We start from the raw sequence: 27270 nt of genomic DNA, 5'->3' as shown, positions 1-27270 counted from the left end.
TACTTAAAAGATAGTATAAATAGGGGCATCTTTAGCTGCTACATGACAAACCTTTCTGAACAGCAAAGCAAAGCAAAATCTACCAGTGGGAGTTGGAGAGCTATCTTTTGTATGTCCAACTCTAGAAGAAATACACATTTTGCTTCTTTTGAAGGGTAGGTAGTTGACCTAAAGACCTTAGTAAGAATTAAGAATATTGAAATCAACTTGTTTATAGCACTTAGAACAATTTTCATAGATCCGGGTTTATATTCAGTATTTTATACCATCAACTCCATAGTCTCAGAACAGTTGTCTATTGACTTTTTTTTAAAAGTACTTTTAAAATTTTCTGTGTTTATTGCAAGTGTTGTTGATTTGTCAAGTTTTATATTAAGTCTTTTTCACTGCTCTCTCACAAACTGTTTTGGGGTCCTTTGACAGGGAGGGCAGGAGGTGTAGGCCTAGAAGGCTGATGGTATCAATGAGGGGGAGGAATAAATTGTGCAAACAGCCCTTGGTGATAGTGATTTTTGCTGCAAGCAACACACCAGCATAGTCCTTTCCTGCAACCACTGAATCGATCAGCCTTTTATCTAATATTGCGTTTTTCGTCCTCTCGCAGGCTCTCTGGACAGATTACATCGCAGCCCAAGGGCTCGCTCTGCGCCTAATTCTCGTGTCGAGTTGCAGCGCTTTTTCCCCGCGTGCATCCCCACGACCGGTGCTCAAGGTGAGCCTTCTCCATCCCGAGCCGCACCCGCCAAAAGCAACGCCAGCCACGATGCGCATGCGCCCAGGCTCAGCTGGCGCGCCCCCCCTCCCTCCTCCGGCCTCTTCATCCCTTCCACAAGCCGGCCGGAACGGCCCGCGCCCCAGTTATTCCGCGCATGCGTCTTGGCTATTCCGAGCTGCGCTCGTTTAAAAAAAAATTTGTTGTGGGAGTTTAAAGAAGAATCGAGCCGAGGGGAGGCGGAGGAGGAGGTGAGTCAAAAGAAAGTGGGGACTGGCAGGGGAAAGTTAGAGCGTACCAAGTGGGGGAAGCAGGGGGGCGCTGTTCGCCTTTTCCCCCTTTGTCTCAGAACTTTTGGGAGTTTGAACTTCGGTGTGGGATGGAGAAGGGACTCCGGGCGAGGCGGGCGCAAAAGGACTTGCTCGGCCTTCTCTCCCCCTAAGACCTTTTTGCCGTCCTCCACCCCACCCGCCGAGCGCCCCCCTCTCACCGTTAGGCTGCGCTTCCTCCCGCCATTTTGTGCCTGAAGGGGAGAAGCCCAACGTGGGTGTGGGGGGGGGGGAAAGATGATGCCCCCCAGCCGCCTCAGGGCAGAGGCAAGGGAAGACGAGCCCGGTGTGGAAGGAGAGGGGGAAGCCCACGGAGGCTCCCTTCTGGCCGGCTCGGCGGGTGCTCTTTTGACGCTTCCCCAGGGGCCGGTTCGCGACCCTTGGGGGGGCTAAAATCGGCTGGGGAAGTTGGGGGAGCGTGGCAAGTTGTTCTTTCGGGAGGAGCTGCTTTCTCGCCCCCCCCCCCGCGATTATTATGACATAAACATCAGGCAGAGGAAGGAGCCCAGCTCGACTGATGCTCTTTTCCTCAGCCCGGTGGTGGGATTAGGTGACGGACTCTTCCCCAGTCTCGGGCCTTCCTGAATTGGATGGCCACTCCTGGTTGGATGGAGATGGGCTCCCACCTCTATCTTCAGCGGAACGACTTACCCCGAGAAGGTCTGGGTGCTCCAACACTGGAGGTTTTTAAGAAGAGAGAGAGGACAACCATTTTGCCTGAAATGACATAGGGTTTCCTCCTTGAGCAGAGGGTTGGACTAGAAGACCTCCAAGGGTCCCTTCCAACTCTTGTTATTCCCCAAGCACAGCATTTATTTGGAAAGGATGTGTGTGGAAAAAGGCTGCTGCAGTCGCACACGAGGTGTGAGAAGGTTAGGGGGGGGGAGGCATCGTGATGTTTGTGAGGATGGTTCTTGCTCTCTTTGGTTGATAGGTGTTGGGCTTTACGCTGTATCTGGTCGTGGAACAAAATTAATATCTGAGATAAAGCATCCAGAGCTGGGCTATAAAAATGGGGTCAGACACCAGGTGGCAGCAAAGTGGGGAAATGTTGCATCTCTTGGCTGCCATCCAGTGATTGCTTGGAGATTTGCAGCCCAGATCCTTGGTGGAGGTCCTTGGAGATGCGTCCCTGGATTTTATTTCTAAATAGAGAGGCATAACATTTTCTTGTTCCGTTCATAGAAAAGATGGCATGGATTAGCACTTGCTTCTTCAAGCATTCCACTCGTATTTGGTCTGTCTCTCTGTTGGCATACTAAAACATTCACAGAGAGGGACAGATGGGATATGAAATGTTTTATGGATATCTGTGTCTCTGTAATAAAGAATTCTCATAAACTGTATTTCATGGCCTAATGACCTCATCATTTATAATTTTGTGTCTATATAATTGTTTTATAACCATCTATTCCAACAGGCACTAGTTACTTGGAGTTTCATCAAAATATTTTTCTTAGAATTTTTAGTAGGATGCCAGGAATTACATTTTTGCATTTTTTGTACCATCCCCTCCCTTGATGATAGTTAGAGCTCACTAAACTCATTCCCATTTGCTGTAGCCAGAATTACTGTAGCCAGGATTAGTTACAAATTAATAGTACCTGGAATGTAACAGATTGTCTATCCCTGTATCATAAACAAACCACAAAAATAAATAGCAGAATTTTGTGCCCAAAATTAAAATGAGCATAAATGAACTGTTACTTCTTGCATCTGCAGAATGTTCTTTACATATTTTTTTTAATCCCATTTATATCCCGCCCTTCTCCGAAGACTCAGGGCGGCTTACAATTTAAGCACAAACCAATGTGCTTAGCAATAGCCTTCATTCTATGTATATGCCTGCTTATTAGGGCTTTCGCCCCCCCCCCCAGCAGCATTATTACAAAGTCAGCTTATTGCCCCCAACAATCTGGGTCCTCATTTTACCTACCTTGGAAGGATGGAAGGCTGAAATATGAGTATGTATTTGAACATCAAAAATATATGCAACTTATTCTGAAAAGTGACCCCTTTGTGATTTTTTGTGGGACTCCTCTCGTTCCCCCTGCCCCGTCCCTGAAAGAAGTATTCTAGTAGTAGTGATATTCTGTAAATTGTTTTGGATTTGCTCCTGTGCTTTTGTACATATAGAGTACTATTTGTTACATTTACGGTAATCAAATGAGGTCTGTAAAACTTTAAAACTTTAAACTTTTTACCTATAAAGTGCTACAAGGCTCACATTAATATCTGTATACACATATACATGTGCCTATACATGTATGCATTAATCTTATACATAAGAGATTTTTGAGATTTATACACTTTATTGAATAGTTTAGCAGAAATATTAGTTTAATTGAAATTGCTCCTTTGATGAAACTGTTCTAGTCCTGGTATTAACTAACATACATACTGATGAAAAACATCTTTAAATTTAGTTTTATTGCTGTGTTCTTTAATAAATACTGGGAATTGTTAATGCTGGCCACAGTAATTGTGCATGGGAACATTTTCAGCAGAAATAATTGTACATCTTTAAAGACATTTTTCTCTGCTGCAATTTCTGTATTGAAATTACTATCAGCCTTTAGTGTAGAATAATAGTGATAATATATAGGAAATAAATTAAATGGAAGTTATGGCTTGCATTTTTAATATAAAATTTGTCTGAGCTTGTGTCAGGACTTCCAGGTGGCTAATACTGTAAGTAAAAGTGGAAGGAATATAAAATGGCAGAAACTCACTGAATAAAGCAGTAGATATCTGTTACAGAGAGAAGAGGTAGTTTATTGTCCTATTTTCCCCCTTTCACAATCTTTTTTCAGCCTTGTTTTATTAAGACTTTAAATACTTAAAATTGTTGCTAATTATATGACTAGGTAATTAATTCAATGTAAGGCTTGTTAGTTTACTCATGGAAATTAGAGTGTTTATCTCTTGATTGTAAAATGCCTGTGATGGGTTTTCACATGACTAAACTGAGTAGTCCTTCACTATTCAAATGTTCCACACTAAAATTAGTTTCTTGGGAAATGTATTTAATGGTGCCAAAACAGATACCTGAATTTGAAGCTATATGGAATTTAAGTGTAAAATACATGGTGAAGATTACTTTTCATTTGCTCTGATTAGCATAAACTTCTATCACTTTATGAATGAAATTATAGTTCATTGCAACAACTATCAGCACTGTTAAGTTTAATGAAATGAATATTAATGAACAAGCAGAGCATTACAGTCTGTGTTCTTACAAGCAGTAAATATCTTTCTCAAATGTGTTGCTTTTAGCATATTACATTACCACTACTCTAATTTTTTTAATATCCTACTTATTTCTTGATTTGGAAATAGTTTAAACTCCACAGTTGGAAATTAGGCTGATAGCTTAATAGTTTTAATTAGGGCTTTCAAAAAAAAAAGGCTTACCATATACTGTAGTGAGCAACCTTAGATTAAAAAAATGTAGACTACTGGTAGTAATGATACTTGGTAAGGTAGAATCATGAGCTATGAAAACCCTGAATTTAAAATACAGTGTATTCAGAAAGTACTCAGACCCCGCTTCACTTTTGTCAATTTTGTTATGCTGCAGCCTGATTCTACAGTTGTTGAAACTCATTTTTTCTCCTCATTAATCTACACTCAGTACCTCATAATGACAAAGTGAAAACAGAATTTTAGAAATGTCTGTAAACTTTTACAATAGCTATTATATGCCTATGATAATACTGGTATAATTTGTTTACAAATAAAAGTATAACAGGGTTGTCAGAACACTCACAAATAAATTGTACCTTAATCACAGTTCAGTAAGTATAAAAACAAAAATTTGCTTTTTGTAGCAGACTATACTTGTACTCTGTAGCTCTACATTCAACCAGAGCATTACATATTAGTTACATTTTACATGTCTAACTGGTAACCAACTGCTATAGAACCTTCTATTGTTTCCTTTCATTTTATAGTACAGGCTGATGAACAAATGTTACTTTTATCTATGATTGCTCTACATCTTAGTAATCTTTTAGCAATAATAAAAGGAAGATAACAGACATAAGGGGCATTTTATAAAGTACCTTGTTGATGCAAAAATTAGTATGTCAGTTAAATAATTATATGTGGTATTATATCAGTATTACATAGTCACAGTAATTACTTAAAGGTAGACTCAGAGGTAAGCCAATTTTTATTCACTACTGTCCCTAAAGCCATATGCTATTCGCTAAATAAATAATAACTTAAGCCGTATGAGGAAATTATTTTAAATGCAGTCGTTACCATCAACTGGTCTTTTAACATTTTACATAGTATTGTCAAATTTTCTAAATTTAAATGTATATAGAAGGAGGTAATGTATGATATCTTAATGATGAGTATATCTGTTAGCAATTTTTCCTAGCTGCTCCCTAATTTCACATAGTTTATGTTTCTTACTCTGGGCTGAGTATCACACTTGTGGAGGGAGGGGGTGTTTCCTTGGTGCTTTTTGAGCTTGGTTGTTTTTTTACAGATGTTTCATTACCCAAACTAGGTAACATCATGTTACCTAGTTTGAGTAATGAAACATCTGCAAGAAAACAACCAAGCTCAGAGAACACCAAGGGCCCTTCATTTCAAATCTGAGCTACAAATATTCTTATTAGTTTCATATTCACTTCTGACATAGTGCTACATAGTGACATTCTATTCCATATATTACCACTGATTCTCTGTATTTGTGAGAACTTCAAAAGGTCTTAAATTCCACCTTGAACTAAAGGAGCCATTATTAGATACTTTGACTTTAAATAGCTGCATCAACAATATTGAAGAGAGTAGTAGATTCGTAGCTCTGTGACTTTGGGGGAAATTGATACTTACAGAGGAATGGATCTAACCAGTTTGGGTTTGGCATACTCTGCAAAGTATTAGATGTTTTATTCCTGGTGATCTGCTGAGAACTATATGGAGAGAATACTTGATTCTTCCGAACCTTTCAGTGCTAACTGAAACCACAGGACTTGGTGTCTGTGGAAATTCTCAATTATCCAGATCATGGTTGTCTCAAAGGTGCTTTTCCAAAAGACAACAGGACTTTCTTGTTTTTTTCCTTGAATTTTAGAACTAAAGAAACTTTTTGGATAAAAAGCTAAACGTTTTCAAGGAAAAAAAACCCTCAACAGTCCAGCTGCCTTTTGGAAAAGTACTTTTGGGACAGGACTTGATATCGTATCACACCTGTCAGGATTAAAGATATTACAGTGATATCAGTCCTTGATAGTTAGTACTAAATGATTTACATTATAGTGTAATGACTGCAACAGCCACTTACATAGGACAAACAGGCAGAAAACTGGCAAAACACATTCATGAACACCTACTAAGTAGCAGTCAGAAGACATGATGAAAACTCTAATTTCACAATGTATGAACAGACTTGACCATAGCTTCAATTGGGAAACTGACCATCCTAGACCAAGCCAAATCCAAAAAGCTAGGGAATTTCTAGAAACCTGGCACTTTGACAAATTAGCCATCAATAGACACAATATCTACAGACTATGCAAAAGAGACAAAAAGGGAACAGAAAGACCAAAACATCTCCCCACCAGCAATCAGCACCTAGATGAGCATAGATTAACTCCAAGATTAACATCAGACCAACCATCAAGTAAACAATACCCCAACTGCCAAGGAAGCCAGCAATAAACAACCCAGCAAAGAACTTCTAACAGCACCCCACCAACATTGACAGGGCAAGCCACTAGAATATAAATTGAGAGCAAACCCCACTCCTTATTAGCACTGATGATGTTACCTAGTTTGGGTAATGAAAGGAGAACTTATGGATCTACTGTGTTAACCTTATGCTTTGCTGTCATTAAAGAGAACAGTTACAAGCTAATTGGAGGAACTGTTTGATGGTAACTGAACAAAGTTGTTACATAGATTGAATATCACTAATCATGTATGGATCTTCAGACCAGAGGACCTTTGTGTTTCAAAGGATGTCTTTTTAATTAAAGTGAGTGATATGATGTTCTATCTTCAGACAATAAAAGACATGGAGCCCATACAAATGAAATTATAGTCTGATTTCCCAAAGGTTTTTTCTACCTAGCAGGTGAAATGAATTGGCTATCCATACCTCCTCTCTTGATTAAATGTATTACAGTTTGCAACCAAAAAGTGATTAAGAAATTGTACAAAGGTAGTCATTTTTCATCAGTGTTATTTAAGATAAGGCATATTTTCCAATTCAGTTATTTTCTAGAAAGTAGTTGCATAATTATTGCCACAATAATCCAATAATAGTCCTCATAACATTATGACATGAAACAGCTATTATACCATTAGCAAAGCTGAATAGAGAGAAAACTAGCTCCACACTTTTTTATATCACTATTTTTATATTTATGCAATAATGAAATAAAGGCAGGTGAGTTCAGTATTCTTTAGAACGGTATCTTATAAATTAACCATGCCAGTTCATGCTTGATCAAATTCAATTGGTTCCCCTTATGGGGAAATTAGAAAGTCTGCCAAGGTTGGTTTAGCATGACTTGCAGTTATAGATTAACATAGGAATATGCATAGAGTAACCGTAACAGATGTCAAATAAGCCCTTATGTCCACACCTTCTGTAGGAGAGACAACACCAGAGAAATTGAACCAAGCATGCTTGTTCATTATTGAAAAGTCAGTAAATAAAATGGTGCCTGAACTGTACCAGAAGAAAGTAGTGGGAAACATCTGCAGTACTGGCAAGCATACTGCATGATGACAACATTTAACTGCCAAAATGACAACCCACATGCTGTGTCATTACACACATGTTGTCATTTACTATTCTAACACCCCTGTGTTCCCTGCTGCATGGAGTCCTGCTCAAATAGAGTACATCTTCACCTTTTATCAAAATCGATTGATAGGTTTGATTGGTCCTCAACTTGATTGAGACCATAATTACAATCATAAGTTTTGGGGGTCATAAGTCGAGGCATCATGTGAACAGATCTGAAGTTATGACCAGTTTTTACTATGGTTGTTAAGTGGTTACTGCACATTAAGATAATTCATATTCCCCAGTGGCCATTTTTTTACCAGAAACTGGACGGTAACGCCAGAAATTGGCAAAAATGTTGCAAATTGCAGTCCTGTGACTGTGTAGGACACTGCAAGTGGCCATAAAAGTGAGCCAGCTGCTAAACACCCAAAATGTGATCACGTGATTGTGGGACGGTCCTAACTATGAAAATAGTAAGTAGCTTTGGGAAGGTCCATCATAACCTCAAACGGTCATGAAGTAACTGGTCATAAGTCAAGGACTACCTGTAGGCCACTTTTGAGTGAGCCTCTGAATTTTAAAGTAATATTTTCAGAGCCAAGCTTCAAGAATTTGAGTGATTAACGTGTTGCCAGGAATGAGAAGTGACATCTCCCCAAAAAGGCTGGAACAGGGATTATTCATAGTAGAGAGTGTACAGTAGTGTGTGAGTCAGTGCTTTGCGTACAGATGAGCTTTCACAGTATATCTTTAGAATTTCTGAAATGAATCTAAGGACCATTCTTAGCCAACTATCCGTCTAGCAAGATTTTATTTATGCTGCTTGCTAGCGGTTCTCCAATAGTGTCAAGTTGTAGTATAGAAACAAGTTGTCTAATGTTCTTCTGTTTAGATAGAAAAAAATATTTGCCCTCCTTCATAATTTGCAGACAAAAGGGAACAATGGCTGGGCTAGAATTTATGGATGTCCAGTGTTGGCTCACTATACAACAAATATGAAGTTTCTGGAGACAGGTTTTCTCCTAAGAAATGCATTTTGGTGTTTTTACCCTGAGATAAGTTGTTTCATACCTTTCCAGTTCTTAAATAATACTTAGCTGAGAAGAAGAAAAAATGTGTCCTAAAAACAATTTGTCAGAGCAAAAACGTCTCTGATCTATGCTCATAGGTCCTTGCATTGCTCCATTTATGTAGTAAATGGGTTATAGCATGTTTTCCTTGGACTGGCTGGCATGCACAAACTTCTCCCACTGTGCTTTTTTCTGCATTGATAATAGATTTCTGGAAACTTGAAAAACAGTTTTGGCTTTATGATATTCATGGATGTATGATATTGGGAAGGATTGTGGAGTAGTCTGTAGCTCTGAGTAGGTCACAGAATCTGGTTAGAGAACTTGTTCCATGTGTGTTACCTCTTAGCAGCCCCACCTATTGAGGACTACCCCAACTGGACTGTTATTTTACTTGAGGAAGAAGAACAAAATGTTTTGTTTTTCAAATCAAGAATCTTCATTAGTTGTCATGAGGACTGGGAGGAAATGGAAGGATAGGTACTAACAGTTGAGCCGCAATGATGGCAGGATGGTAGGATTGTATTTCTTTGCAGTCACCTACTGGGGAGTTGTGCTTTCATACAGGCAAATTTTCTTATTAGACCCATAAATAGTGTTTCAGATACTGCAACTTGCACTATATTATTTGTTTATTTTACTCTGATAAAGGCTTTTTTAAAAGTAGTATCATTAAGTGCTAAGTAGCATTACAGGATTTTATCTGATGCAGAATTCATTTAGCTATTATGAAATACACGTATCCAATAGATCAGAATACATGTAATTCAGATTGAACTGTAGAGTCCTTGCAAGGTACTCTCTGAGCTTTGCCCTTTGCTTACAGACTTTCCATTAGCTCACTGTGTAACATTGTCAGTGCATAGATGGGATGTGGGGTTTGCTTCCCTTTTTTTCAACACAGTGCCATAACTTGTTTTGCCAGTGTTGGTGGAGATGTGGTTTTGTTGCTGAGTTCTTTGATTAGGTTACTGTTTTCTGCTTGATTCTTTGTCTGGTCTTAATCCTGCTTATCTGGGTGTTGATTGCTGGAGAAGATATGTTCTGGTTTCCTTCTTAGCTTTTTTATTCTCTTTTTTGAATGGGATGTAAATGTAGTTTATCTCTATGTTATCTACTGATGGCTGATTTCTGCAAGCAAGCAAGCTCAGAGAACACCAAGAATTCCATAACAAAAGTATCTAGAGAGTGTTTCTTCTGACCTCATATTCATGACTGAAGCTTGTAGACCACAGAGAATGACGTTTAAAGTTGGTTTAGGCACATTTTCATAATACCAGAGATATTTAATCAGTTGGTTAATTTAAAGAGTGATGTTGTGATTAGCATAATCTTAAAATAAACAAAATAATATTGTAAGAATGTTCATGATCATCTCCTCCATGTAATTTTATTTTATCTTTATGCATAATTGTGGTGAGGTCAAGATTTTAACACACACACGCAAACCCATGTGCATTCTCTTGTTCCATTAATAAAAACCATTGCATCAGTGTATATCTATTGACTAATAAGTTGTCTGGGCTGCATTTTTCAATAGAACACTGTTATATCAACCTGGGATGAATCTATTTAATTATGAAACAAATTCTATAATAATATTTAGTTGCTATATAATTTGGTTAAAACAAAAAAAATGTCTTCTCTTATTTTTCAGGGATTTGCATACTTAGTTTTCTGTCATTTATTTCTGTGTTTTAAAATATGATATGGTCCTTTAAACTTGATAACATGTCTATTGCTGAAGTGGGGTAACATCCAATTAAAACAGATCAACTTGGAATTAATGCACCTTCTTAAATCTCTCATACTGAAAATCACTAGAACTTAATGTTTAACATTGATTAAAAGTAATGACTTGGCAGACAATAGCAGATACTAATTAAGTATTAAAAGGAGCCTATGTAGAAATATAAATTATGCAGTAGAAATGTTATCTAAGCTATTTAAAGATAGCTAAATAATTACAACTTATCTGATTCGTACAAAAAACATTGTTCTTTTCCTTTGGGTTATTACTATATATACTGAAACAGTTTTCCCCAATCTGGAAGATTTCCAGAGGTATGGATTTCGAGTTTTAGAATTTCTCAGCCTCTGTCTTTTCTTAAAATTTTGAGAGCTAAACCCCACACATTTGAAGAGTCCAAGGTGGCATTTTGAACTGTATGAATACAGTTGCATGATATATCAACCTGGACTTCTGAGACCATTTCAATCCACCAGATACTGGCAGTCATTTTTCTCTTTCCAGATTTGGATTCCATATACACGATCCTACAAATATGAATATAAATATAAATATGTGTTTATATTTGTAGGGCCACGAGTATGCAGTTTTCTGTCATACCTGTATATGGTTTTGTAGTTTGCTTCATGTTATGCCGGTAACATTTTCACCGCGAACACTGAAGCAAATTAATATACATTCCCTATGTGTCTATGATACAGTGGTAATACTTTAGAAATTGTTATCAAAATAAAGTTTGCCCTACGTTTCTTTGATGGAAATGTCTTGTGTACTTCCTTCCAAAATTGTTGGGGATCAGCATAATGGAGGGGGTTGATTGATAACAGATTCCTTTTCCCCCTCCCTCTGCCCCTGCCCTCCTTTAGGAAATAGATTGGAAATAGACTTTAGGAAATAGACTTTAGGAAATAGACTTTAGGAAATAGATTGGAAAGAGACGTAAGATTTAGCTAATTTTTTTTTATCTGAGAAAATCTTATTTCTCTCTTTTTAATCTGAGAAAAATCTTGTTTCTCTCTTCTTGAGTAGAGAGAAAATTAAATGATAGGAAATTGAAAAAAAACAACACCTTTCCTGAATCTGCAGAGAAAAATAACAATTCAGGTATCAGCAGGATCTTTCACAGCCAAGACCTGGCACAGGCATGAAAAAAAAAATTGGATTGGAGGAAGACACTGGGTAGTGCCACTTAGAGAGCATTTATTTATTTCTTATTTTATTTATATCCCACCTTTATTATTTTTACAAATTACTCAAGGTGGTCAACATGTCCAACACATCTCTCTCCTATTTTTCTCACAACTCTGTGATATGTGCTGGGCTGGGAAAGAGTGACTGGCGGAACTTGAACTCATAGTCCATATTATTATTTGTGTGAGTGTGTGTGTGTGTGTGTGTGTGTGTGTGTGTGTGTGTGAGAGAGAGAGAGAGAGAGAGAGAGAGAGACTTTTTGAATACACAAGATCATTCCTGACTTAATTTTTCTTGGGGGAACTAGTTTTGGCCTGTCTTTGGCTTTGATTAATGAGACATCTTCCAGAGATATTTTTACTGCTAAGTAATGAAATCTGATCTCAACTCTCGTTTCTCCTGTATCCCCAAGCCTGTGCTTCAAATTTATATTCTCCTTCAACCTGGGTCTGTACATTTACATAAATGAATGCTTCACTACACCCAAGTTGGAAACCCCTGCTTACCGTAGTTGAATATAATTTACTCTTCAGTTCAGATATTGTTATTATTGCATCAAAATAGACTAAAACCAGCTACCATACATGTATTTTATGTTTAAAAAAACCCCTGTAACTATAATACATTATTTGTACGGTTACAGTATAGTTACAATATACTGTATCTCCTAATTTTATTAAATATTGCTTGATTTTAAAGGATTCATCTTGGTTAGAAAGAAGCTCTGTAATTCAGTTAAGTGATCACACTTAGTTCAATTACTCATTTATTGAATGTATCCTTAAAGGGCATTTTTAATGAAGTGTCTGTAACAACTGTGAAAGTCTTTTGTTATTCTTTAAAGACCTCCTACTGTTGCAAAGAATACACATAGTTTTTTTCTCCTCTGAATTTTTTCAGTGTAAATGAGCGTCCTGAGGCGTTTAACACATTTCCAGGCCTCTCATCTCAGAAGTTCTTCCACAATTAATATATCACCCATACGTCAGCTGTTTGTGGTTTGGGCTTAGGTATGAGTGGCATAGCATTTTCATTAAAATCCATGGTGATATATTCAGTTGCTGGAGATTCTGAGATTCGATTAATGAATGGCTGAAAAAGCAGAGAGGGAGTTTGTTACATAATAAATATTTGAAGAATTTTTTTTTTTCATCGGTGACTGTTGGATTTTGCAGAACCCAAAGACAGGAATCGTTCTAGACCAGAACTCAAAACTCACCCGTCCGGGAGAAATGGAGAGCTTTGAGAATTCTCATCAGGAGATTAAAGACAGGTGATGCCTTTTGCTTGTTTTCTTTGTTTCATTAAAATACATCTCAACATGGATATAGTCTTGGGCATAATCTGCATTTACAGGTAGTCCTCGACTTATCACAGTTCATTTACTGACCGAACTGAAAAAAGTGACCATTTTTCAAACTTACAACCATTGCAGTGTCCCTATGGTCACGTGATCAAAATTTTTCAGACACTGTTCAATACTAGCCTTTTAGAAATGATTTCCGCAGTTCAAAAACTGTGGATGTGAACCCCCCCCCCACTTTCATCCCCTTATTTCTTTTAAAGAGAACTTTCCAACATAGATGTGCTCCGTACTGTCATTTGGTCTTTTAATACAGAAGGATACAGGTAGTCCTCAACGTAGGGCTACAACTGAGCCCAAAGTTTCTGTTGTTAAGTGAGACATTAGTTAGTTGAGCTTTGCCCCATTTTATGACCTTTCTTGCCACCGTTGTTAAGCGAAACACTGCAGTTAAGAGAGTAACAAGATTGTTGCAAATCTGGCTTCCCCATTGACTTTGGCTGTCAAAAGGTCGCAAAAGGTGGATCACGTGATCCCGGGACACTGCAGCCAACATAAATATGAACCATGTTTTCTAAGTGCATGTAACTGCATGTTTTGATAGACTGTCTAAGGACAATAGCACCAGCTGTGGAAAACAGACAAATAACAGTCAGCTACGTGAAACCGACAGACCCTCCAAACGGCTTCGAAGGAAAAGAAAGCTGCTTTTAGATTCTGAAGAGGAAGAAGAAAATGCAGACAAGGAGGAGGTAAGTAAATGTGATTTCTTTAACTGAAAGAGTAGCCAGAAGGCTATAATGAAACTTTGAGTGATAAGGATTTGCCACGTAAATTCAATCAATCCTTTTATATTTATAATATTTTTAGAGCTGTTATTTATTGTGTCAAACAAACCAAACCAAAATATACATGTTGTATACATTATAAATATGACAACATTGTGATTTTACATTAAAACAAAAGGGAACAAACAAGATTATGCGAAATCTTGCTTCTTTGCTCTTTTATCAGAAAAAATATGTTGAAAAATCAGATTTTTAAAAGTAACCCATACCACCATTTCACTACTGGAAATTAGAAATTAGTTGACATGTTGAAATTTAGCATTCAGAGAATACTACTGCACTAGAAAGTGGTTATTTGCTCTCAATGGCAGACAATATATATTTAATATATAATATATTTAGTTTATTTGCTTCATTTAGATACAATGTATCTGCTGGTAGTTTAAAATACTAAGCAAAAAATAAATATTGCAAAAGAGTGAAAATGACATTCAACTACATATGAAAAATGTCAGTGTATTTTCATCTGTCTTGTGTTATCTAGGAAAATAATAAATTGAATCTGAAAAACCGCAGGAATGCCAAATCAATGAAGCAAGGTAAGGGTGCAAAACTGATCTCTAATTGTTCCATGATAAAATGTTGCTATAAATTTAGTACTTTGGCAACCTCTCTAATAACCCAGTGTACTAATGTTACAAAGAACATTCTTATCAATTTTACACTTAACTTTATAATCCATGAAATGTATTGCTTGTAGTCCTTAAAACCATTCATTTAGTGGCCATTCAACATTACGACATTGAAAAAAGTGACTTATGACCATATCTCATCCTTATGGCCATTGCACATTGCAGCATCCCCATGGTCATGTGATCAAAATTCAGACAATTTGCAACTGGCATATATTTATGATGATTGCAGTGTCCCAGGATCATGTCATCACCTTTTGTGACATTTTGACCAGCAAAATCGATGGGGAAGCCAGATTTACTTAACAATCGTGTTACCCACTTAACAACTGCAGTGGTTCACTTAACAACAACAGTGGCAAAAAAAGCTCATAAAGTGGGGCAAAACTTACTTAAACTGCCTTACTTGACAACAGAAATGTTGAACTCAAGGACTACCTATATTAGGAGGGCCACAATATTGGAACATTTCATGTCATCCGGCCATGGTCTCTTCTGTGAACTCTAGACTATATATGCAGTCGTATGTCCCCCTTTCCTCCAAGTTACCAAAATTGTTTATTTACAGTCTCAGGCCCATCAAACACAAGTGCAAAGTTTGAAATACAGAAAAAAAAAATCCAAACCTGAAACCAATAGCCATTGCTGGAAACATGGCCCCACTTTACAATAGTTGTCCAGGTTAAATGTTGCCGAAGGAAGGTTGTAATTTGTTGATGAGAAAGACAACTAAAATTTCTGATAATTTGATTTATGAGTCGGGTGATAACAATGGGCAGTGTAACAATATATAAATTGTACATATAGTAACATATTCCTATTTACTTGTGTGTAACTTCCATTCCAAAGAATTTAATTCTCTGTGTGTGTGTGTGTGTGTGTGTGTGTGTTATATACATATACATATATAATATATTTGTGTTGTAAATGTGATAAATGAGAAGATTTGTGAATCCCCTTTAAAAAAGGGATTTAGTGTGATGAGAAGGTTAAGCTAATCCAATCAAATATTTGCATGATGAGTAGAATAATATATATATAAAACCCTCTGATCGATACATAGTTGTTCATTGTTAAAGATGATAATACCAAAACGGTACAATGCATTGTTACATCACATCGCAAGGTGTAACTGTTATATACAAGTGTTCTACCACTTGTCCTACATTACTCCTTCCATGGTTGTTTGTGGTACCATACTCTTGTTTCCCAGAAGCAATTTTTTTTCTCAATCTATCTTTGATTTCTCAGCTGTTCCTGCAAAGAAGAACACGTGGAACTGGATGACATACTTAGAAGAAGAACGAATGCCAGCTGCCCCCTTAAAACTTTTCAAAGAGGTTTGTAATCTCTTAGATGTTTTCTTGTGGATATTGAACACAGGTAGTCCTCGACTTACAATTATTTGTTTAGTGACTGTTCGAAGTTACAACAGCACTAAAAAAAGTGACGTATGACTGTTTCCACACTTAAAACCATTGCAGCATCCCCGCGATCACGTGATCAGAATTTGGCCACTTGGCAGCTAGCATGTATTTATGACGGTTGCAGCGTCCCAGGGTCATGTGATCACCTTTGGTGACCTTCTGACAAGCAAAGTCAATGGGGAAGCCAGATTCACTTAACAACCATGTTACTAACTTAAGAACTACAGTGTTTCACTTAACAGCCGTGGCTAGAAAGATTATGAAATGGAGCAAAACATACTCAGCAACTGTCGTGCTTAGCAAAAGAAATGTTGGGCTCAATTGTGGCCATTACCAGCACCTTGAATCTCACCTGGAAGACAACTGGGAGCCAATGCAGCTCACGGAGCAGAGGTGTACCAGTTGGAGCCTCCGAGTGGTCCTCAAGGGCAGCCCCATGTAGAGAGCGTTGCAGTAGTCTAAACGAGAGGTCACGAGCGCATGAGTGACCGTGCGCAAGGCATCCCGGCCTAGATAGGGTCGCAAGTGGCGCACAGTTGTTATATGGTCTTCTAAAGAAAGCTGTGAATCTAGGAGGACTCCCAAGTTGCGAGCCCTATCTACGGGGGGTAATAATTCACCCCCCATAGAAAGAGATGGAATATTCTGAATATCCCAGGATGCCGATACGCACAGCCACTCGGTCTTGTCAGGGTTGAGTCGAAGCCTGTTTCTCCCCATCCAGACCCGAACCGCCTCCAGGCAACGGGACATCACGTCGAGGGCATCACTGGGGTGGTTTGGGGTCGAAATAAAAAGCTGGGTATCATCAGCGTACTGATGATACCCAACTGCAAAGCCACGAATGATCTCACCCAGTGGTTTCATGTAGATGTTGAACAGGAGAGGCGAGAGGACCGACCCCTGAGGAACTCCACAAACGAGAGGCCTCGAGGTCGACCTCTGCCCCCCTGCCAACACCGACTGCGAGCGTCCCAGGAGATAGGAGGAGAACCACTGAAGAACTGTGCCTCCCACTCCCAATCCCCTGAGACGCCGCAGCAAGATACCATGGTCGATGGTATCGAAAGCCGTGTGTGTGTGTGTGTGTGTGCTTTATTGTGCATCTGGCTTGTTAAAGGGGTAATATGTGAATTAACCATTGTAAGCAGTTTAATCTTCACATTTAATTTTACCCACAACCCCTGTTTTAATTTGTGTCTATGAAATTGCTCAACACCAGTATCATATCTCAGCCAGCAACTGTGGAAAGCTAGTTTTTAGCTTTCGTAATTAGCATAGTGCTGACATTAATTGGTCCTTGACTTTTAGCATGTTGTAGATTATCTTATTAAAAAGTAATCATTACAAGTGAGGGTACAAGTAGCAGCCAATTGCCATATCTAACAATATGCACAAAACCAAATCGTAGAAAATGTGAACATAGCATCTTTCCTGTCCATGCTAAATTATTTCAGTTTCTTCAAATAAAATGGAGATAATAGAAAATACACCATTGGGAAGGTGTTTGATCTGAACCATATTTCACTCCCAGTTTTATATGTAAAGCTCAGCTTCTTAGAGGAATTTTCAAAAATATATATTTAACTTTCCAATTGTTTTATATTGCTATTTTATGACATTAAAAGCTGACCGGAGTCATTTGATAGTGAGATGGGCAGCATATAAATTGAATGAATGAACAAATGGGCAAGATTTTAAAAAGTCTTCCAGCTGTCAGCAGAGTTTTGTTTACTGTTTGTCTGAATCCAAATTTCAGAATAATATTGTCTCTTGGTCTGATGTTTCTCCAGGTTAGATTTGGAAGTTCAATTCAGGCACTATATAATATCATGCTGTGCGCTAACTAAAATTTATGACATGAAGTTATGGTATCCAAGTGTATAAGAGTCAAATTAAGCATTATAGCAATTTGCCTCCATTTTCCCCTGTTCTATTTAATTCCTTAGGTTTATTTCCATCTCCAGAGTGTAGCAGTCTCTGAGTCCAGGTGGTCCTCAACTTACAATCATTCGTTTAGTGGCCATTTGAAGTTACAACAGCACTGGAAAAAGTGACTTATGACCATTTTTCACACTTACTACCATTGCAGTATCCTCGTGGCCACATGATCAAAATATGGATGCTTGGGAATTGGTTCACATTTATATTGGTGGCAGGGTCCCAGGGTCACGTGACCCCCTTTTGCAACCTTCTGACAAAGCGAATGGAGAAGCGTGTTACTAATTTAACAAATGCAGTGATTCACTTAAGAACTGTGGCAAGTAAGGTCATAACATGGGACAAAATTCATTTTAACAACTGTCTTGCTTTGCAACAGAAATGTTGGGCTCAGTTGTGGTTGTAAGCTGAGGATTAGCTGTGTCATAACAGCAATCTGTGGTTTATCAGTTAAGAAATGAACACTCCAAGGGTTGTCATAAAGGGTGGTCATTATTATTTTAGACCAGAAGCACAGGTCTGTCAACTCAAACACTACACTGATAATTAAACTTTAAAAAGGTAAAGGTAAAGGTTCCCCCGCACATGCGTGCTAGTCGTTTCCAACTCTAGGGGCCGGTGCTCATCTCCGTTTCAAAGCCGAAGAGCCAGCGTTTGTCTGAGGACGTCTCCGTGGTCATGTGGCCGGCATGACTAGACGCCAAAGGCACACGGAACGCTGTTACCTTCCCACCGGAGTGGTCCCTATTTTTCTACTTGCATTTTTACGTGCTTTCGAACTGCTAGGTTGGCAGAAGCTGGGACGAGTAACAGGCGTTCGCTCTGTTACGCGGCACTCGGGATTCGACCCGCCAAACTGCCGACCTTCTGATCGACAAGCTCAGCGTCCTAAGCCACTGAGCCACCGCGTCCCTTATTAAACTTTAGTAATCCTTAATTTCTATAAACATCTTACTCCCACATAAAAAACAAGAAAACATTTTTTAAAAAGTCAAGCTTAATTATAGAAAAGGAATACTATACGCTGGATATTCCTGCTTCATTTTCTTGTTTTCCCCACAGAGTATTGACATTGCAACAAGGAGTTTGTTAGGTCTACAATAATAATTTTATTTCTTTCTGATGTAGTCTCAGTCCTTTCCACAAAACAAAAATGGATTTAAAGTTGGAATGAAGCTTGAAGGACTGGACCCAGAACATCCATCTTTATTTTGTGTTCTTTCTGTTGCTGAGGTACTGGTTTGACTTTCTAAAATAATGAAGAAAATAACTGCAAGAAAGATGGAAAGCATGCCAGTGATCAGTTAATTAACTCTGGCTGAAGTTAATGAAATGCCGACAGTAAGGCATGCTTTTTAAAAAAACATTTTAATATACTGTATATATTGGCCATGTTGATAGGCATCGGTAAATGAGTATCGGTACCTGAAAAGACAGGTATGACAGGTATGGCCAACAATCTGAACATCTTTAATTGGCGTTTTATACAGTCCTTTTTTTTAATAGAGGCTTGTGCATTCTAGTGTTACTTTCATTATATATAGATGCTTGAGTTCTACTAAGTAAAGGGTGCAAAACAGTGTCTGAACTGTAGCACCAGCAATATATCAATATAATTAATACAATTAATGCGTCCACTATTAAAGGTTAATCATGTTGAAAATGAAATAGGAGCAGAATTTTTTTTAACACGGGCTTTTTTGTGTGTTTTGCAAAAGTAACAACCTTGCATTTGTGGTTGGTTGTAGGTGCAGGGGTACCGAATGCGGCTGCATTTTGATGGTTATTCAGAATGTTACGACTTCTGGGTTAATGCTGATTCAACAGATATCCATCCTGTTGGCTGGTGTGAAAAAACAGGCCACAAGCTGCTCCCTCCTAAAGGTGTCTGTCTCTCTCTCTCTCTGTGTGTGTGTGTGTGTGTGTGTGTGTATGTTTGTGTGTGTGTGTTATATAGTTTTATATTAATAAACATTCTAATCAGAGATGGGACTTTGAACTGAATCCAGTTTGCTTAATCTGCCTATTTGAACTACAGAGCCTTTTGTGAATGAAATCTTTCAGGAAAATAATTTATTTCTATGTTGATCATCTTGAGGTGCAATTTTCTCCATGTTGTGATGACAGGAGTGGACACATCTCCTTTTTTCCCAAAGAACAATATATTCCCGTTTTCTACAAACTGGGAGCTCTGCTCTTTTTTGAACTACAATCTGACCAAGGCTTGTTTCTGAGAAATTTCATTTCAATTAATAGTGCTTGAACCAAGTAATGGCTTTAATGAAGAGACTAGCTAGCCTAATGTTAAAGCACTGAATTGGTTAAAAAAGGAAAGAAGTGAGGTCCATCCTGACACCCACTTTGCATTATAGCCCCAGAATATAGATTTTTCATGAAAGATTAACTACATTTTTCTTCTGTGTTTACATGGCTTCGAATCAGTGTTGACTTCTGGTGATTGCCTGGACTACTCCCTGCAGTGTTCTTGGCAAGATATTGTGAAACAATTTGCCATTACCTACTCCCTAGGGTTGAGAGAAAGAGACTGGCCCAAATTCACTCAGCTGGATTTGTGCTATCATGAAAATAAACGATTAGTTTTGTTTTGTTCTGAGGAATATATATTGGAGAATCTAATGGGAAGTAAAGCTTACATGTCATCACACTCTTATTTAAGAAGTAACCCATGTTTTTTCCATTAAAGTTGAGCATTAGTAATGTTAAATAATTGGAACTTCTTTCAGTGATACATAATTTAACAGATGAATTCTATTTTTTAAAAAATTTTAATCCCATTTATATCCCGCCCTTCTCCGAAGACTCAGGGTGGCTTACAATTTAAGCACAAACCAATGTGCTTAGCAGTAGCCTTCATTCTATGTATATGCCTGCTTATTAGGGCTTTCGCCCGCCCGCCCCAGCGGCATTATTACAAAGTCAGCTTATTGCCCCAAACAATCTGGGTCCTCATTTTACCTACCTCGGAAGGATGGAAGGCTGAGTCAACCTTGAGCCTGGTGGGATGCGAACCTGCACTAATTGCAGGCAGCTGGTGTTATTCAGTACCTATTTTGTTTCACAGAGATTTCTGAATTTTCAGATGAATGACTCACAACTGCACTAATACGTGAGAAAAAGGAGAAATATTTATGGAAGCCTGGAGACACTAATTGTTCAACAAACACAGCTATTGTGCAGATTTCAAATACTTCCCATACTGTTTCTAAGTCTGAGAAAGCAGCATATGCCATGCCACAGGCTTTTTATCAAAAAAAATCATTTTTTTTCTTTCTTTGTCTAGGTTACAAAGATGGGGAATTTAACTGGGCTTCATACTTGAAGACCTGCAAATCTCAGGCCGCCCCCAAAAATCTTTTCAAGATCCTAAGCACAGTGAGTAGCAACTCCAGTTTCTAGTTGTCTCTTTCGAGTCCTTTCTAAAACAGGTATCAAGGTGCCTTCAGCTGATACTTAGAACTGAAACAAAACCTCTGAGAAAGAGGGAAGCAAAATGAGATAGGAACTATTATCTCTCACGTTATACTTAGAATTCAGAGTTTATTGCCTGTATTTCTTTGTTTAGAATTCAGAGTTTATTGGTTTGCATTTATCAGAGGAGTAAATTAGCCAAGCACAGCTGGCACAGAGTAGCTTGCTTTTTATCTCCTATGTTAACCCGGTTCACAGACCCTCCGGCATTTGTGCAGTGTTTCAGCTGAAAACATTTATTGATTCATGTTCCTGCTGCTCATCTGAATATCTTTTTTTAGTTGCACAGCTGGTGTTTTTCAGGTATTTTGGTTTCTTTGGTGTCTACTCTGTCAAGCAGGCACATTTGTTCACTCATATATTGTACCACCTTAGCCAATCCTTTACATTTTGGTGATCTTTTTAATTGTGCATTCGGAGTTTCACAGCTTTAGGAAGACTTACGATCAAGGTCACACATCTCACGGAGCCAATAGTTAAATAGCTGCATTGGCTTCCGGTTGCCCTCCGGGTGAGATTCAAGGTGTTGACCCTAAATGGCGAGGGTCCGGGATATCTGAGGGAACACCTGCTGCCGGCATCAAGCTCCCTTCGTCCAGTGCGCTCCCACAGGGAGGGTCTCCTCAGGGTGCCGCCGGTTAAAGACTGCCGGCGGGTAACACCCAGGGGTAGGGCCTTCTCAGTGGGTGCGCCTGCCCTGTGGAACCAGCTGCCTGCGGAGCTTAGGACTGCCCCCAACCTCCGTTCATTCCGCCGGGACCTGAAGACCTGGCTCTTCGATCTCTCTGGCCCAGGCTAAGAATATTTTTAATTTTAATTTTAACTGGGTTTTAATTTTCTCAGGGTTCTATTTAATCTCTTTCAATTTGTTTTAACGTTTGTATTGACTGTTTTTTAAATGCCCTGTAAACCTCCCTGAGTCCTTCGGGAAAGGGCGGTATATAAATCTAAATAAAATAAAATAAATAAATAAATAAAATCAGACATGTCCTATTTTGATTTAGAACCTTATGTGAATCCAGCCGTAAGATCAGATTTTCTTCAGTTCAGTGGAGATTTAAATACATCTAATGGCAATGTGTTTTTTTTTCCTGTTTTCTCCTATCCATTAGCCAGTCACACCTTCTGGTTTTCGGGTGGGCATGAAGTTAGAGGCAGTAGACAAAAAGAATCCTTCCCTGATGTGCGTAGCCACCATTGCAGACATGTTGGATAATCGACTGCTAGTTCATTTTGACAACTGGGGTGAAAGCTATGATTACTGGTAAGAACAAGAATTCGTTACATTGGTAATGGGTTATTTGCCCAGGAACTGCAGAATGTAAAATCATTTGGAGATAAGGAAACCTCTGGAGCCAGTTCTATATTCATTTGCACCCAGCTCTACTCATTCAGTTTGTTGAAGTTCTGATTGTAAGCCCATGTTGAAATATGTGCTGCATTCCCTCCAGGTAAATATATATTTGGACCATGTAGTGCGTCTACAGGTTATAACAAATAAAGAATTAAAATCTAAATTTAGTTTGGTAAAATGTAGAAATATAAATTCAAACCATATAGCTTACCATGTATGAGATAATACAGGAATATACAACTTACCGATAGAGGAGAATATTTGTAGCTCAGCGTTGAACTGTGGGGTCCTCGGTGCTCTCTGAGGTTGGTGTTTTTCTTGCAGATGTTTCATTCCCAAACTAGGTTACATCATCAGTGCATTGACGTACTGCAAGAAAAACACTAAGCAGAGACCATCAAGGACTCTATATACAACGTAAATTGCCTCAAGAATCTGTGTGACAGGTGTTTGGGAGTATAAGGGGTAAAATGAGTGCTTTAACTTTCTGGAAGTCTACTTTTCAGTTAAAGTTCTCTATATTCCATAAATACAAAAGGAAAAAAATCACCCCAGCTCTGGATTACCATTTATGGATCTTGAAGGCTACAAAAGCGATGCCATTGGCCTGCCCTATTGCATCCTTGATATTAAAGTTCAGCATAGAAACATTAGGCCAAGTTTGCATAGCTATATTTCATCATGTATATCTTTGGTGCAGGTGTGATGCAAGTAGTCCATATATTCGGCCTGTTGGTTACTGCCAAGAAACTGGATCTGCCTTAACAACACCAGCCGGTAGGTTAAAAGCAAATCATTTTCAGTCACTATGAAAATATCTGCGAGGAATATTAATATTATCATGTTATGAGGCTTACTTCAGTCACACTGAGGAAGTCCTACTTACTTTTACTGCATGTTCTACCAATATTTTTAGAAACTACGTGTCCCAACCAAATTCTGAATCCTTGGAATACTGGACAGAATTTGACTCTTCTAAATTGTCCAGGGGTTTCAGCAGAAATGGATTAACAAAAGTATTTATTATACAAGGAGAATGTGGGACCTGAATATTTTCTTCAAAAGAGCAGGACAAAGAGAACAACTGACTTTTTCCATTAAGTTCTTCAGATTTCCTGGCACAGTTTGCTTAGAAGTTTAACTGATTCTTACTTTGTTGCTTGCCATATTCTGCAGATAATTCCATCATTCCATCCTGTAGTTGTCTGATTTGGTAATGACTGGAGTGCTAATCTCACTTAATCTTCTAGTAAGACTAGAATACTAGAAGGATGCTAGGAATAATTAGTGGTTCAAGAATAAGGGGCAAGCAAAGAAAACGCTGGCTTGATACCATCAAAGCTGATACAAAGATGAACACCCAAGAATTGAAAGAAGCTCTTGGTTGACAGGGTAGCATGGAAAGCACTTGCCTATAAATTATGGGATGTAAATTATATAAAATCACCAAGAATCAGATATGACAATGGTTAATGCTACTAATATCTTGTTAATAGGGAATTCCTTCTAAAATACATTAAAGGTAAAGGTAAAGGTTCCCCCGCACATGCGTGCTGGTCGTCTCCGACTCTAGGGGCCGGTGCTCGTCTCCGTTTCAAAGCCGAAGAGCCAATGCTTGTCCGAGGACGTCTCTGTGGTCATGTGGCCGGCATGACTAGACGCCAAAGGCGCACGGAACGCTGTTACCTTCCCACCGTAGTGGTCCCTATTTTTCTACTTGCATTTTTACGTGCTTTCGAACTGCTAGGTTAGCAGAAGCTGGGACAAGTAACAGGCGCTCACTCTGTTACACGGCACTCGGGATTCGACCCGCCAAACTGCCGACCTTCTGATCGACAAGCTCAGCGTCCTAACCCACTGAGCCACCGCGTCCCTTCAAATACATTAGATGCTGCTATTTCATTGTTTACTTTTTCCATCTTGGTTTGATCTTCTTTCAGTCAGTTACTATCTGTCCATTGGCAGCTTTGAACTTCAAGCTTGAAACCTCCTACTGAGTTCAGAAATCTTTTGGAATATATTTTTTTTATTTTCCAAGTTTGTTTCCGTCTTTTTATATCTTTACAAATGTCATTATATTATTCTAGTCTCTTCTAACAGTTCTTTGAGATTCTTTAAGTTCCTTCCTAAAGATATTTCTCTTTCTTGTCTTTGGTTCTGACTCTGCTCACTTCTGTTTCTTGATCTCTTATTGTTTGATTTCATGCCACATGTGTTCTGGTTTCCACTCAGTGAATTCCTGTAGTTTTCTATAAAAGTAGTTCCTGATGTTTTCCTTGAAAATGTTAACTCCAGATCATATTGTGGAAGGTAACTTTCTTCTTCCACTTTAACTTGACTTAGAAATTCGCAAAGGAGCAGTTTGATCTCTTCCACAGTCAGCTCCTGACTTTATCTTTGTTAATTTTTCCCCACCTTCTTCTACCAATATTGTAGTTAATTTTCTTCTCCGTGTTGTTTTGGTTGATTGAAAACTATTAGCAATGAATAAATTATTGGCTTGGCAGAAACGGGTAAATTCTCCTTTTTTCATTTCTATTTCCCGGGCACTTACTCCAAATACATTTTTCTCCTTGCTTTTTCTCAGCTTAGCATCCCAGTCTCCAATCACAAGCAACATATAATATAACAGGGTTGTTGTTATAAGGAAAACAGGAGGAGGGAGAAGTATTATGTATGTTCGCCTCCTTGAGTTAAGCTGTAAGGTAGTAAACGCAGGATAAAAATCAAATAAATAAATATCTTGCTTGTTCTGTGAATTTCAAATTGAACTTGATTGTAAAACCTGTCAACAAACTGATCTTCGGCTTCAGCGGGTGAAGCATGAACTTGGATAATAATTGCATCAAAGATTCACTACCGTGAAATCTGTACAATGTTATAGAACAGGGGTGTCAAACTCAATTTCATTGAGGGCCGCATCAGCATTGCGGTTGCCCTCAGGGGGCCGGGTAGGTATAGCCAGGGTGGGCGTGGCCTACTGGGTGGGCGTGGCTAGAGTGCGTATGGCCTACTGGGTGGGCATGGCCAGCTCTACATCGTTCGCATCAAGGGTGCCTATTGGGGCCTGGGCAGGAGTGGGACAGATCTGAGGGTCTCTGGCAGGAGGAGGGTCTCTGGGCCAGGGCCAAGGCAGTGGGGGCCGTTCCCTCACTGTTTCCAGGATGGCTTTGTGGGCCACATGAAACCACTTCGCGGGCCGAATCTGGCCCCCGGGCCTTGTGTTTGACATGTCTGTTATAGAAGCACTGAGGACACTCTGTCCTTGAGATACCCTTCCAGAGTAGGAAAGCAATTGTTTTTCATGCCCTGAGTAGTAAATGATCTTTTTAACGGAAAGTGTCCACTTCCAGTCCATTTCAATTTGCTGATGTCTAAGAATCGATATTCCATTGATTCATTTCATCTTTCACCGTATTGAACGTTTCCATGTTCGTGCTGATTTATTGGTTGATCACGTGGTTGTTTGGTTGATACCATTTAAAGGCATCCAACTCCCAGCGAATCTTACGTTTCCTGTTCCTACTGTTCTTTTCTCAGCCTACGTGAGTACTTTCTCAACTGCTTTACTCACAAGGAAAAACCCCTCTTCATGGAACCAGGCAGGACCCACCAGAAAAACAAACCCCTTTTTATTTTTACACACCTGACTCAATGTCCAAGACTTCAGAGGCAAACAACCCAATGAACAAAACACAAAGCTGCAGTCTGAACAGTTGCCTTCGGCAACGAGCATCTTCCACACCTCCCCCTTTTGTAGTCCTGCCAGGGCGTGGCTTCCTAATGACTTTTCTTTCACCTCTGGAGCTGCCCCGCCGCCTTCTTCTGTCTTGCTCGCCTCTCCTCTCGGCACATCCACACATGCAGGATTGGCCCCAGCTGTTCCTGATCGTCACCCATCTCAGGCTCCTGAAACAGCTGTGTCTCTGCCCGAGTGTGAGTAGAGAGGCCGGGCTCCTTATCTGACTGTGAGTCTTGGTGCTCCATGGAGTTTGCTCGTTGTTGCCAATTCTAGGGTGTGTGGTGCTCATCTCCATTTCAAGGCCATTCAGCCAGCGCTGTCTGAAGACATTTCAGTGGTCTTGTGGCCAGCATGTCATCATGGAGCACTGTTGCTTTCCCTTCAAAATGGTACCTATTTATCAACTCGCACTTGCATGCTTTGGAACTGCTAAATTGGCAGGAGCTGGGGCGAAAACGGGGGTTCACCCCATCATGTGGTGCTCAAGTCTCGAATCTGGACTGCTTGCTTTCAGCTGACAAGCCCAGCATCTTAGCCACCATGCCACCCCAGCACCAGGCCTCCCCATCCCTACTATAATTTTTTATTTATTTATTTATAAAATGTATTTGCCACCCGTCTCGTATCTAATGACTCTGGGCTATTTGCAGCTTCCGGGGAGGGAGGGGGAAGGTCAGGGTGGGGGGATGTATGCTTGCATGACAGCATCAGCAGTTAGTCTCAAAAGC

General features: G+C 39.2%; 1 protein-coding gene across 1 annotated transcript in view; it reads left to right on the top strand.

The window, feature by feature from the left end:
- The first annotated feature begins 925 nt into the window (after positions 1–925).
- LOC310644275 (lethal(3)malignant brain tumor-like protein 4) overlaps positions 926–27270 on the top strand; it is a 48235-nt gene continuing 21890 nt past the window's right edge. The window contains exons 1-10 of the mRNA XM_083369105.1: positions 926–963; positions 12982–13079; positions 13714–13861; positions 14442–14496; positions 15841–15929; positions 19086–19190; positions 19706–19841; positions 21259–21350; positions 22559–22710; positions 23501–23577. Of these exons, the coding sequence (XP_083225231.1) occupies positions 13039–13079; positions 13714–13861; positions 14442–14496; positions 15841–15929; positions 19086–19190; positions 19706–19841; positions 21259–21350; positions 22559–22710; positions 23501–23577 (895 nt within the window). The 5' untranslated portion in view covers positions 926–963; positions 12982–13038. The remainder of the gene's footprint in view (positions 964–12981; positions 13080–13713; positions 13862–14441; positions 14497–15840; positions 15930–19085; positions 19191–19705; positions 19842–21258; positions 21351–22558; positions 22711–23500; positions 23578–27270) is intronic.

The sequence above is a fragment of the Vipera ursinii genome (assembly GCF_947247035.1).
Source record: "Vipera ursinii genome assembly, chromosome: 9".
Taxonomy (NCBI): domain Eukaryota; kingdom Metazoa; phylum Chordata; class Lepidosauria; order Squamata; family Viperidae; genus Vipera; species Vipera ursinii.
This window is presented reverse-complemented; position numbering and strand designations above follow the sequence as displayed.